Here is a 13,218-nt window from a genome sequence, read left to right on the forward strand (position 1 = left end):
TTTATGGGTAACTATGATCTATGTAAACTGTTGTCTGTAGTTGGCGTCATTGGCTATACAGTATTTAGACCAGGGATGTCCAAACTTGGCCCCTTGAAGAGTGTTGGACTTCAACTCCCAGAATTCCCCAGCCAGCAACTTGCTCATATTTATAGTTCATGCTGGCTGGGGAATTCTGGGAGTTGAAGTCCAACACTCTTCAAGGGGCCAAGTTTGGATACCCCTGATTTAGACAAAGAGAGCCTGATTTTTCAAATTACTGACTTAAGATGTGCTGAGGTGTGGGAGAGAAATTTCCACTTCAGAGTAGATTGTTATAGGTTGATGGTGTGAATCTGTGTTCAGGACTAAAGTTATAATTACTAAAACTCTATTTCAATTGTAGATATGAAACATTATTTTCCTTGGCCTGAGATGTATTCTGCTGATCTTTATTATGAAACATACTGTATTTAGGCTGTGCTATTTGCCGACTGCTATTTGCCACTTGTGGCTGTTAATTTTATCTTAACAGCATGACCTGAAATATATGCAACACGGAAGCAAGTCTTATTGTGTTCACTAAGTCATTCTTTTCAAAGAGTATCTTCAGCATCCCAGCATTTCATTCTGCAAAAGGTTTTTTTTTAAAAAAGCCTTACGTGACAAGTGTATCAGTCTGGAGTGGAAATTTTATTACTGAGTTATAAAATCTTAGAAACAATATGGTTTGTAATGGAAAAACTAAAAGGGCTAGTAGAAGGGATATAATAACACATGTGCAAAACTTTGCTTCATTTTGTGAATAGATCATTTAAATTAAATTAGGCTAAGGAGGTAAATTCCATTGTTTCATTTGTTTAATATTTCATGTCAATTTTTAATAGATAAAAATTACATTTAGCAATAAATACCGAGAAGAATTTATGCAACCTGTTCTGGTTTGATATCCCGTTTCTCTCCAGCTGTAAAGAAAATTCATTATTACATCTTTGATTGTAATAGGTGGGTCTCATTACACTGATAATAAAACAACTTTTTAAAAAATGACAGCTCTATGGGATATCATATATCTGCTTTTAGTGGCACTGAATTTGTATGTTAGCTAAAATTGTGCCAAATCTTTCCATCTCATAATATACTGGAGCTCAACGGAACATGTGAAACTTACTGTGGACCTTTAAAAGTTTATAGTAAGCGTTTGACATTTTAGAAATACGTTACAACAATTAATGAAAGTAGAAAGTATATGTTTATGGATAGGCATAATCAGTGCAAAAAAAAGCCCGAGATGCAAGAAAAGCCCGATTCCTGTAATTCACTGTTTGAACTCCAGCACTGTGTTGATGAGCAGCATTTCAGTTTAAGTCTCCTTGTGTAAAGTGGCCACCAGGTGTCATCAGAATACTTTTCTTATGCTGGTAACTACCACTTTGTGTGGCTTTTTTAAAAAAAACAACCAACTTTAGATTTATTATTAAGCATAGCTTAGTGTGAAATATTTCGTATTTTTCTTGAGGCTATTGTGACATCGCACTTTTGCGGAAATAACCGAAAAGGGGTTACGGCTGCTAAGCCACCCAGTACCTTTCTATGCTGCAACTGCTTTATGGAACAAGGGTCAATAGGGCTTGTGTGAGAAGGCAGTTCACTGATTTGCAGTGATGCTGTTGTGAGCTTGATCTACGTCTCTGTGCACGTATCTGGTAGTGACAATATTATAGACTACAGGTAGTCCTCGACTTACATCCATTCATTTAATGAAGATTCAAAGTTTCAAGGGCGCTGACTTACGACCATTGTTCACATGACTGTTGCAGCATCCCCGTGGTCATGTGATCAAAAATGGAATACTTGGAAACTGGAATGTATTTAGGATGGTCGCAGTGCCCAGGGATCTTTTGCGATCTTCTGAAAAGCGAAGTCAATGGGGAAGCTGGATTCACTTAAGAACCATGTCACTAACTTAACTGCAGTGATTCACTTAACAGTTGTGGTGAGAAAGATCGTAAAACAGGGCAAAACTCATTTTAACAACTGTCTTGCTTAGCCACAGAAATGTGGATCTTAATTGTGGTTGTAAATTGAGGACTAGCTATAGTCTATAATATTGTCACTTCCTCATCTGTGCACATATGCAGCAGTATATATGCACATACAAAGCACTTCAGTTTCTGGATGCTCCCTTTTCCAGAACTTCACCAACCTAAACAAATTATGCAAAAAGGAAGCCAATTTTTTTTTTAAAAAAAGCTGGCTTCAGTGCTGAAATGGAGCATCACTAGAAAAATAGGACAGCAACCCCTTTGTGGGAGACAGCAAGTTAAACTCCAGAACATATCCCCCCATGAGAAAATTAAAGAATTTACTGTACCTTTATTTAGAAATATTTTTAAAATCTAATTGTATCTGCTTTCTGTTTTCTTGTTGTTTTTTTACCGTATCATCTATCTTTCCATTTTCACTAATGTACTAGCATAGCTATTTAGATTTTTGTTTTCCTGTTTGGTGAATGCTGAGTTAGTCCTCAAGAAGGAAGATTCTAGAATGAAGATCACAGTAGTCTTCTAGCAACAAATGTGGAGCTTTTTCTCAGGGGACACGGGTGATCCCTAATCATTATGTAATCCTACACAATTTGACAATTTAGGACTGCAAATATCATGCCATTTCATATTATGAGGCAGAGAGCAGAAGTACAGAAATATGCGGGAGAACTTTTCCATGTTGAAGTGCCTTGTTCCCGGTGAAAGGATAATCATTTCCAAACTTCACATTTTTGAGCTGCCAGTAGTTTTAACTTATGTCAAAGAGGAGATTGTATCTTTGAGACTGTAAATATCACTTTCTGCTTTTTGTATCATTGAACATTACTTGTAATGAAGGAGATGTAGGCCATGTCTGTATTAATTAAAGTCTAGAATACATTCTTTGCTGTTGCTGAATATTGATAGATTATTTCCATGGATATATAATGTAAAACTAGCATATTTATTAAGATTATATCCCAGGGTCCTGAAGGAGCTGGCCTATATGATCTTGGAACTATTAAACAAAATCTTGGAGCACAGAGGAAGTGCCAGTGCAGTGGAAAAGAGCTGATGTAGTTCCAATTTTCAAAAAGGGGGGAAAAGTGGTGCCAGGAAGCAACTGACCAGTCAGCTTGAGATAAATACCTGGGAAAATCCTAGAAAAGAATAATCAAATAGCAGGTTTGTGAACACCTAGAAGTGAGCAAGGTGATTAATAGAAGCCAGCATGGGTTTGTTAAAAAGAGATCATTTCAAACAAACTTGATCGCCTTTTTTTCCTAGTGGATGAAGGAGATGCTTTGCATGTAGTATACTTGAGCTTCACGGAGGTATTTGAAAAAAGCCTATTTCTGGTAAGATAGAACAAAGCAGGATAGAAAGATGGATTTGCAACTCACTGGCCAGCCGCACTCAGTGTGTAGTCTTCAGTGGAACTACAGCTACATGAAGGGAAGCATGCAATGGGGTACCTCAAGGTTCTGTCTTGGGCATTGTACTCTTCAACATCTTCATAAATGATCTAGATGAGGGAACAGAAGGGGAGCCATCAAATTTGCAAATGAGACCAAGCTAGAGGGAATTGTTAACACTTTGGAACACAGACTCAAGATTCAGAAGAATCTTGACAGACTTGAGCATTGGGTCCTGTCCAATAAAATGCAGTTCAGTGATGAGAAAAGTAAGCTCCTGCATTTAGGTAGGAAAAAACAAATGCTCAGGTACAGAATTGGCAGTACTTGACTCAACAGTAGTGCCTGAAAGAGGGATCTAGGTGTACTAGTAACTTGAGTATGAGCCAGCAGGGTGCTCCAGCTGCCAACCCCCACACACAAAAAAAACCCTACAATGGAGTCCTAGACTGCATCAGTGAAGGGTATCAGTATCAAGATTATGAAAATGTTAGTACTTCTTTATACTGTACTACTGAGTAAACACTTGGAATACTGTGTCCAGTTCTGGTCCCCATGATGAATAATAATAATAATAATAATAATAATAATAATAATAATAATAATAATAATAATAATAATAATAATAATAATAATAATAATAATAATAAACAATAATACTGAGATCGTAGAAAGTGTGCAGAGAAGAGCAACAAAGATGACAAGAAGTCTGGAGACTAAACCATATGATGAACGGTTAAAGGAACTAGGCATGTCTAGCCTAACAAAGAGAAGGATTAGGAGTAACATGGTAGCTGTCTTCCAGTATTTCAGGGTCAGCTACAGAAATGAAATGATTGACTTACGCTCCAAAGCACCTGAAGGCAGGACAAGAAGGAATGAGTGGGAACTCATTAAAGAGAGATCCTACCTGGAATTAAGGAGATATTTCCTGACCGAGACCAATTAACTAGTGGAAAACCTTGCCTCCCTAAATTGTGGGTGCTCCATTGCTGGAGGTTTCTAAGAAAAAAATTGGACATTCATTTGTGCAGGATGGTATAAGGACTTCTGCCTTGGGCAGGGGGTCGGACTAGAAGACCTCTGAGGTCGCTTCCAGTCGTATGATTCTATGATTACATAAATAATCTAATACCTTCCTTTACTCATCAATGAAACATCAATCTGGATCTCGTTCTTGAAGCTCTGACACAGTTATAGTTCCTTGAATGTGTCAGTGGCCTTTAAAGTCACCTTCATCTTGACAGATGATTTGGACAGGCCTATCTACTTTATGAGACACGGTGGCTCAGGGGCTAGGATGTTGAGCTTGTTGATTGAAAGGTTGGCAGCTCGGCAGTTCGAATCCCTAGTGCTGCCGTGTAACGGGGTAAGCTCTTGTTGCTTGTCCCAGCTTCTGCCAACCTAGCAGTTTCGAAAGCATGTAAAAATGCAAGTAGAAAAAATAAGGACCACCTTTGGTGGGAAGGTAACAGCGTTCCGTGCGCCTTTGGTGTTGAGTCATGCCAGCCACATGACCACGGAGACATCTTCAGATAGCGCTGGCTCTTCGGCTTTGAAATGGAGATGAGCACCGCCCCCTAGAGTCGGCAATGACTAGCACCTATGTGCAAGGGGAACCTTTACCTTTACCTTATCTACTGTATAGTGGGGGCAGTCTAAACAAGTCTATTTTTGATATTGTACTTGCAATAAAACAGCATCCAAACCACTTAGAATTATACAGGTTGTACAATAAACAAGTGTTGTGCCTCGCTCGCCCCCCTCTCTGCAGCCGGGCCCCTCTCATCTCCTGTTATCTCAGCCAGAGACGGATAATGAAGACGAACGGCCTGGCATGCCTTCAGCCCCCAGTCCTGGCACCATGCCCGGACAAACCAAGCAAATAAACCCCTCCCCCACAGCATGTGAACATGAGGAATATGAAGCCAGTCACGAGCTGGAATTGCCGGCAGCTGGAGGGTGGAGGGATCCACGCTTCCGGAGAATGGAGAGGCGACATCAGCAAAAGGAAGGGAGGGGCAGGCCTGGATAAGTGCTGAGTCATGGAGCCACACCCCATGGCCTATATAAAGGATCTGCTTTCTGGCATTCTTTGAGTCAGGCAAAGTCTAATTTGGATTGCTGAAGTCACATCTTGGACTCCTGCCTGCCCTGAGAACTCTGACAGAACTTTGGCAAAGCTGCAGAGGCTTTGTGGCCACGCTTGATACAGACTTCTCCGATCCGGCCGTCAGAGGAGGAGTGGGACATGACAACAATTCAGAAGAAGGCACAGACAAATCATTTCTGTGTTGTTGCCAAGAAAAGAATACAAGCAGCAGCAGTAACAAAATGGACGTATTCATGAATCCCAGAATCCCAGAACCAAGCTTAACTTGTGAGAAGAATTATTTTTATTTGAATGGATGCCATCTTTAGGTTTTGGTGCTGGATTTTTTAGCTATATTTCATTGTTTTGAGTAAATCATGCCTTCCTAACATAAAATTCAGTTTGAAGTCAGTTGTTTAGTTATAAAACTTTTAATTGGGGAAATAATATTTGTTCTTTATATTCTAGTTGCCCTTTAAATAAATGCAATGCTTTCTTAGAATATTATGTCAAGCTATCAAAAACAAAGGTCACATCTTTTACATTTGAATTCCCAAAATGGACATATTATTTTCATTGCAATTTTGATATGACTTCTATGGATTGGTTCCACTTAAATTATATAATTGTATTCAGAAGTGCTGGAATTAAGTAACGTCTATCTGCTTTGTTGTAAGTTGTTTAAAAAGTTTGTTTTTAGAGATACTAAAAGTTATTTCTGTTTTCCATGATTTTTACTGATGTCCTAACTATTTTTATTTTGATGTCAAAATATACTGTTCTATGTAAGAAAATATTTACCAAAATCAATAGCTGAATATGTCCTTGAAATTTTTTAAAGTAGTAGCATATATTCGGCAAGTTATGAATTGGATTATAATAAAACAAGTTTGTTTTTATGTACACAGAAGCTAATTTATACTTTCTGTTTTTTCTCTTTTTAGATATTCCTAGAACAGATGTACTAATTCATTTTATTGGAATTATACTCTACATTATCTTCATCCAGGATGAATGTTGAAAAAAATCAGAATTATGAATGTGATGAAAACATAGAAAATGAGTTACTACAAGACAGCGCTAAAAATATTTTAGCAGGAAAAATTCCCAATGAATCTCTTTCTAACTCAAAAATGCTTCTGATGAAAGAACAAAAAAATCCATTGAAAAACCCAGAAGAAAATGGCTTAGCTAAACGACCATTATCCCAAACAGCGGAGCAGGAACTTAATGAAACAACTATAATTGAAAATGAACCTGTCTCGAAAAGATTAAAGTTGGTTGGTACAAAACCTGCAAAAGAGAATGAAGGAGACCCTTCTGGTGCTACATCATATGAATATTCTGTCGATGGGACAAATAAACCAGTAGGAAAAGTGGCTATAAACACCTCTCCAAATAGATGTTCATTTCCATCAAATTCTTCATGCATTCAGCATGAATTTGTGCCCGAAGATAATACTGTACAGATAACACCTATGGAAGGTGAATGTTCTCAAGAGAATGAAACATTACTTCCAGAATGCAAATCATCTATCTTAGATGATTCAACTGACATTAATTATACAATAAGTAGTATTAAGAATATTTCAAAATGCAATACCTGTAAGGAGATTTTTTCCTCTGCTCTTGATTTAGAAAACCATATTCAGGAACATCACCTTAAGCAATCAAAAGAAAAAGGGAATTTGTATTATACTACTAAATCAGAGCATACTTCATCTTCGCAAACGCATGTCAAGCAGATTTCTGGCCAACTTACCTATTTTTGTGATCTCTGTGGTTATCAGACTTTTAAGGAAGGTCTTCTACAAGCTCATTTTCTTGGCAAGACACACCTCCGACGACAAAATCTGGTTGCCCGTGGTGGATTTGTAAAGATGTTAACAAAAAAATCCTTCTGTAAAAAACAGCGGTTTCCAATCAAAGAAAAGAATGTCAGAATGAAATTGGCATCTAATAAACAAAAAATAAGAGATGAGCTTTCAGATCATTTAAGAATTTCAAGCAATAAGATAGAGAACCTGAAAGAAAACTGTCAAGATTTAGCTGAAATGATACCATCCGCTGAAGCAGCAGAATGTATTAGTAAGGAAGAGGCCTTATTATGGAAAGTGGATGGAAATGCTGAAATTCTATCAGATATATCAGAATCTTCAGAATGCAATCCATGTTTATTGGAATCTGCTAAAAGTAGTCAAGTCACAGCTAGCAACTTAAAGGCCACGGACGTATTAGGTAGTTTCCACAAAAAAAGAAGAATCCTATCACGAGGAGTGACTTTCAGGCAAAGTACTTTTTTCAGACTAAATCAGCAGATTAAAAGAAGATACAACCTTTTAGGTATTGGTAAAAGAAGCAAGCTTGATTTTAGAGCAAAGCATAGCATTCAGGGAGGGTTGCATCAGAGTGATTTATCACAGGCCAAAGTTTTACAAAGTGAAGGTGATGGCAAGGATTTCTACATGGACATCCCCAAAACAGTAGCATTACATCAAGATGAAAAAAATATACTGGAGCATAAGGCTACATCAGAAAAGGAACTTGATGAGCAGAGAACACTAGATCCTGGTAACTCTGGTGGATCTACCTTGTCAAATAAAGAAGGCCTGAAATTGGATGCTGGTAAAACTCAGGGTGAATTTAAAGTCCATTGTCAAATATATGGATATTTCACTGACAGCAAGGATCTGGAATGTCATCAAAAGAATAATCATATAGACAATTGCAAGATAAATTGCCCTAAATGTTCCTTTCTTGCCCCAAATGACATAAGCATTGGGAAACACATGTCTGATGAGCATAGCATGGCTTTCTCTTGTTCTGCTTGCTGCAAATATTTTCTAACTGAAGAAGAAGTAGCAGCTCATAATGCAACTGAGCATTATAGTGAGTTATTGTCTCAAGGAAATGCCATTCAGTCGCTTAAGAGTGATCTGGCTGTGCATTCACCATCTTGCCCTTCAGGTGAACTTCCCAAGGTTATAGAATTGAAAGCACAACAGGAAGACCTCAAGCTCTCAGTATTACAATCTGGTAGCGAGTTCAAGGAGTCTGCTCTGAGCAGAAGTCAATTTCAGTGTAAAAAATGTTTTTATAAAACAAGGTCTTCTTCTGTGCTTACGAGGCACATAAAACTTCGCCATGCTCAGGAATACCATTTCCTCTGTAAAGCATGTAACCTCTATTCATTAAGCAAAGAAGGAATGGAAAAACACATAAAGCGAAGTAAACACCTTGAAAACGCCAGAAAAAATAACATTGGCTTACGATTTGAAGAATGTATTGAAAAGATATGTGTAGGTGGAACAGATGGTAAAAAAGGAACTGAAGGCCCTATTTGTGGAAGTTTAAAGACAGTGCTAGAAAATGAGAGCATGCATGCACCATTCTCTTCCCTGCAGAAAGTTTCGATAAATAAAGAGTTGTACCCATCAAATGAAACGATTAAAGATAGTGACTTGATTCTTGGCAGCCTGCAAAAGAAAGGTAGACCTAAAGGGACGATTTCCCGGACATGTCCTCATTGTGGCCTATTGGCGTCTAGTGTAACAAACTTGACTGTTCACATTCGCCGCAAGCATAGCCACCAGTACAGCTATTTATGCAAAGTATGCAATTACTATACTGTAACTAAAGGTGATATGGAACGTCATTGTGCTACAAAGAAGCATAAGAGCCGCTTGGAAGCCAGTGGAGAGAAAAATGTTGAGTTTATTGTTTGCCCAGAAAATGATCATATTGAAGCCAACGTGAAGAGAACAGACAATCCAGGAAGCCTTTCAAAACAATTCATAGTTTCTAATGATCAGCCTTCAGAGACGGACCAACCTATTTTGGAAAACAAGGCAGATGAACAGGACAGTACCATCCAATTAAGTGTCAAAAATATAATTCAACTTCCCAAACTAGATAGAGGTAGAAACTTTTCTGAAACACAGCGTAAAATTGCAGAATCAAGTAACATTAGCCAAGATAAAAATGTGCTGGTTCAAACAAGACTAGCAACTGCAAATGATAACAAGTGTGCTCATTGTAACTTCATTGCACACTCTTTTTCTTCTTTAGAAGTACATATAAAACGCAAGCACACTAAAGAATTTGAATACTACTGCATGGCCTGTGACTATTATGCAGTTACTCGCCGAGAAATGATTAGGCATGCAGCAACAGAAAAGCATAAAATTAAGAGACAGTCATATGTATGTGCTTCTTCTGGAGAGGAGGCAGACGTAGCAAGTATTGCCAAAGAAACTGCTATTGTTTCTGAAGAGGAGCAGGAAAGTACAGAAGATCGTCAGATTTCATTAGATGAAACAAAATCCAAGAGTAATATTGAAGAGGAAAGGCCAGACAATCAGGTCATGCATAAAGTGAATAAGTCACCTACCTATCTGGCATTAGAAGATAGTGTTGCTTCGAAGGTTTCTAAAGATTGCATTCTTGAGGTTGTAGATGCTGAAACAGAAGATGGAACTGATCAAGGGAAAGAAAATACAAGTGGTGAAGAAAATGATCAGAACGGAGGTCTTAAACTCAATGAGATGGTTGAACTTAAGGAAACGATTGATTGTGTTCTGCATCAAAATCAAGAAATAGGAAAATCAAACATTCATTTGACAACGGAACCTGGAGATGAAAACATGGCTTTTCAGGAAACTTCCCCAAATTCAGATTTAATGAAAAATGAGAACAAATTGCAGGATGATTCTGAAAAAACATATGAAAGTTCAGAAGTAGCTACTGAAGAAGTGAAAGCAGATGAAACCCATTTGTCGATAGTTTCAGACACTGGTAGTGCACTGGAGCAGGAAAGCATCAGTGAAAGTACTGAAAGTTTTAAAAACATCCAAATTTCACAGCAACAAATAAACACTCAGCAATGTCCTACAGTGGAAGAAGAGGATACCTTGATAGATGCACAGCAGGAAACAGAAGTGTCTTTGAGTAATATTTGGGGTTCAGATAGTTCAGTTGCTGAAGTCATGGACAAAAATGATATAGCTTTGGATGCTTTAAACAGTGTTGATGGCAAAATAGTAGATGGAACAGGGATGCAAAACTGTGGTCAATTTGATTCTTCAATAGTGAAAATAAACCATGAAGATGGTTCTGACCAAGTCGATCGCCCAGTTGATGGCTCTAACCTGAATAAGCAAAAAAATTCGGATAAAGCTGTAAAACTGGATTGCCCACGGAATGATGGAAAAAAGAAGAAGGTAGAAGGCCATCCTGTGAGAGAATCTCCACGAATTTGTTGTGATGACTGTGGTTTTTTAGCAGATGGTTTAAGTGGACTAAACGTTCACATAGCCATGAAGCATCCATCAAAGGAGAAGCATTTCCATTGCTTGCTATGTGGAAAATCGTTCTACACCGAGAGCAGCCTTCATCAGCATCTGGCTAGTGCTGGCCATATGAGAAATGAACAAGCAAGTGTTGAAGAGTTGCCAGAAGGGGGTGCCACCTTTAAATGTGTGAAATGCACAGAACCTTTTGATTCTGAACAAAATTTATTCCTTCACATAAAAGAACAACATGAAGAACTGCTCCGGGAAGTCAATAAATATATTGTTGAAGACACCGAACAAATTGTCCGAGAGCGAGAAGAAAATAAAGGCAATATTTGCAAATATTGTGGGAAGATATGCAGAAGTAGTAATTCAATGGCTTTCCTAGCTCATATACGTACTCATACAGGTATGTATTGATGAGTTGTACAGTTAGCATTTTGTAGCTGAAATTGAATTAAGATTTCTTCCTGCCTCCTTTTCTCCCTCTTCCCCTTTTGAAACTTGTAAATCAGTCCTTCTAATACTCTAGCCTGACAATATATGATTTCCATATTCATTGATTAAAGATTGAGATGTTAGCTTTTAGGAATAGTTTTTAGAAGCCAAAGAACAGGAAGATTAATTTTCTTAAAAGTTTTCAATAGCATCTCTTTTGTTAATATGCATTTTAAAGATTATATCCCCAGATAAACCTATAATTCACTAATTTCATTGTAACTCATTAAGTGAATAATTTGTGGTTTCATAGGATATTTTCCTTTGAAATAATGGATCTCTTCTGCTTGTACAAGGTGGAATTGCTTGGAAAATTTTTCATGCACATATGTATGTATATATGTGGCATTGATCTGGAGTTTCGTTTCCCTTTTTCTGGCTTTTTTCCCTTCGTTTCTACCAAAGATTAGGTTCCAAGGTGTTTTATAGTATATTTTAAGGGAGGAGCAAGCCACCAGGCAAGAGATATTGATGAAATGAGACATTCACCCAAAGTCCATGTACAAACAGAAAATGCACAAATACAGTTGCATAATTAAATCTGCCCAAACAGGCAGACTAAATGTTTCCTTTATTTAGGAACACATATAACAACAAAATTTTAACTTTGCTGATGCTTCTGTTGATACCATATTGATATGGCTCTAGCTAGTCTTCCACTAATTGAGTTTGTATAAATCCCAATCTGAGATTATTTATTGGATGGATAAAGATATTAAACCAAAGGAGAGGACTGGAGTTTAAAGACAGCACAAATAAAATGAAACAGAGATGGGTAACTGAGATCAGAAGGTATTGATCACCAAGAAATTTGGGGATGGTTCATTTCTGGAGCCACTATTTCTGGCAATGATCAGGTCAGTGGACTCACACCAAGAGAGCTAGTTCAATGTAAAAGCTACCAGGTTTGAAACTGGGAGACTATGAATTCTAGTCCCAACTTAGGTGCAAAGCCAACTAGATGACTTGGACCAGTCACTCTCTCTCATCCCTAGGAAGTTGGCAGCGGTAAATCACTTCTGAAAATGTTGCCAAGAAAATTTACAGGATCTATTCAGGCAGCTGCCCTAACACTGACTCCAAGACAAAGAAGAAGTAGAAAAAGGGGAAAAAAAATCACACCAAGTTGGGAAACATTAGGACACACAACAAGTAGCTTTCTGATCCCTCTCCCCCTCCATTATTTTGCTTCTGCTTTTTCCCCTTCCTTCCTTCCTTCCTTCCTTCCTTCCTTCCTTCCTTCCTTCCTTCCTTCCTTCCTTCCTTCCTTCTTTCTTTCTTTCTTTCTTTCTTTCTTTCTTTCTTTCTCGTAAGTTTGGTATTTCAAAAGTAAATCCATGTCATTTTACGGGTAGTCCTCAATTTACAACAATTCATTTAGTGACTGCTCAAAGTTACAACAGCACTCGAAAAAGTGGTTTATGACCATTTTTCACACTTATGACCATCATGGGCATCCCCATGGTCACATGATCCTAATTCAAATGCTTGGCAACCGACTCAGATTTATGACAGTTGCAGTGTCCCAGGGCAATGTGATCCCCTGTTGTAACCATCTAACAAGCAAAGTCAAATGGGAAACCAGATTCACTTAGCAACCGTGTTTTTAACTTAACAACTGCAGTGATTCACTTGACAACTATGGCAAGATATGTCGTAGAATGGGGGCAAAACTCATTTAACAAATGTCTCAGCAACAGAAATTCTGGGCTCAATTGTGATCGTAAGTTGAGGACTACCTGTATTTGAGTCCCTAGTATACTCAAGTACAAATACCCTAGCCATACTAGTATGCTTGCGAAAAATGGCTATGCTTAGGAGGTATTCTACAAGTTGGGATCTGCCTTTGAAAATTTATCCAGATCAGTTCAGGCACCTTTTCTGTTTTTTTTTTTTTTTTGCTTCCTAGGGATATA

At 37.9% G+C, this 13,218-nt stretch overlaps 1 protein-coding gene across 2 annotated transcripts in view; it reads left to right on the forward strand.

Annotated features, from left to right (window-relative positions):
• ZNF407 (zinc finger protein 407) overlaps window positions 1-13,218 on the forward strand; it is a 378,474-nt gene that overhangs the window by 21,107 nt on the left and 344,149 nt on the right. For both annotated transcript variants that reach the window (XM_058177856.1, XM_058177855.1), the window contains exon 2: window positions 6,458-11,213. In XM_058177856.1, coding sequence (XP_058033839.1) covers window positions 6,524-11,213 — 4,690 coding nt within the window. In that variant the 5' untranslated portion in view covers window positions 6,458-6,523. The remainder of the gene's footprint in view (window positions 1-6,457; window positions 11,214-13,218) is intronic.

The sequence above is a fragment of the Ahaetulla prasina genome, chromosome 3 (assembly GCF_028640845.1).
Source record: "Ahaetulla prasina isolate Xishuangbanna chromosome 3, ASM2864084v1, whole genome shotgun sequence".
NCBI lineage: Eukaryota > Metazoa > Chordata > Lepidosauria > Squamata > Colubridae > Ahaetulla > Ahaetulla prasina.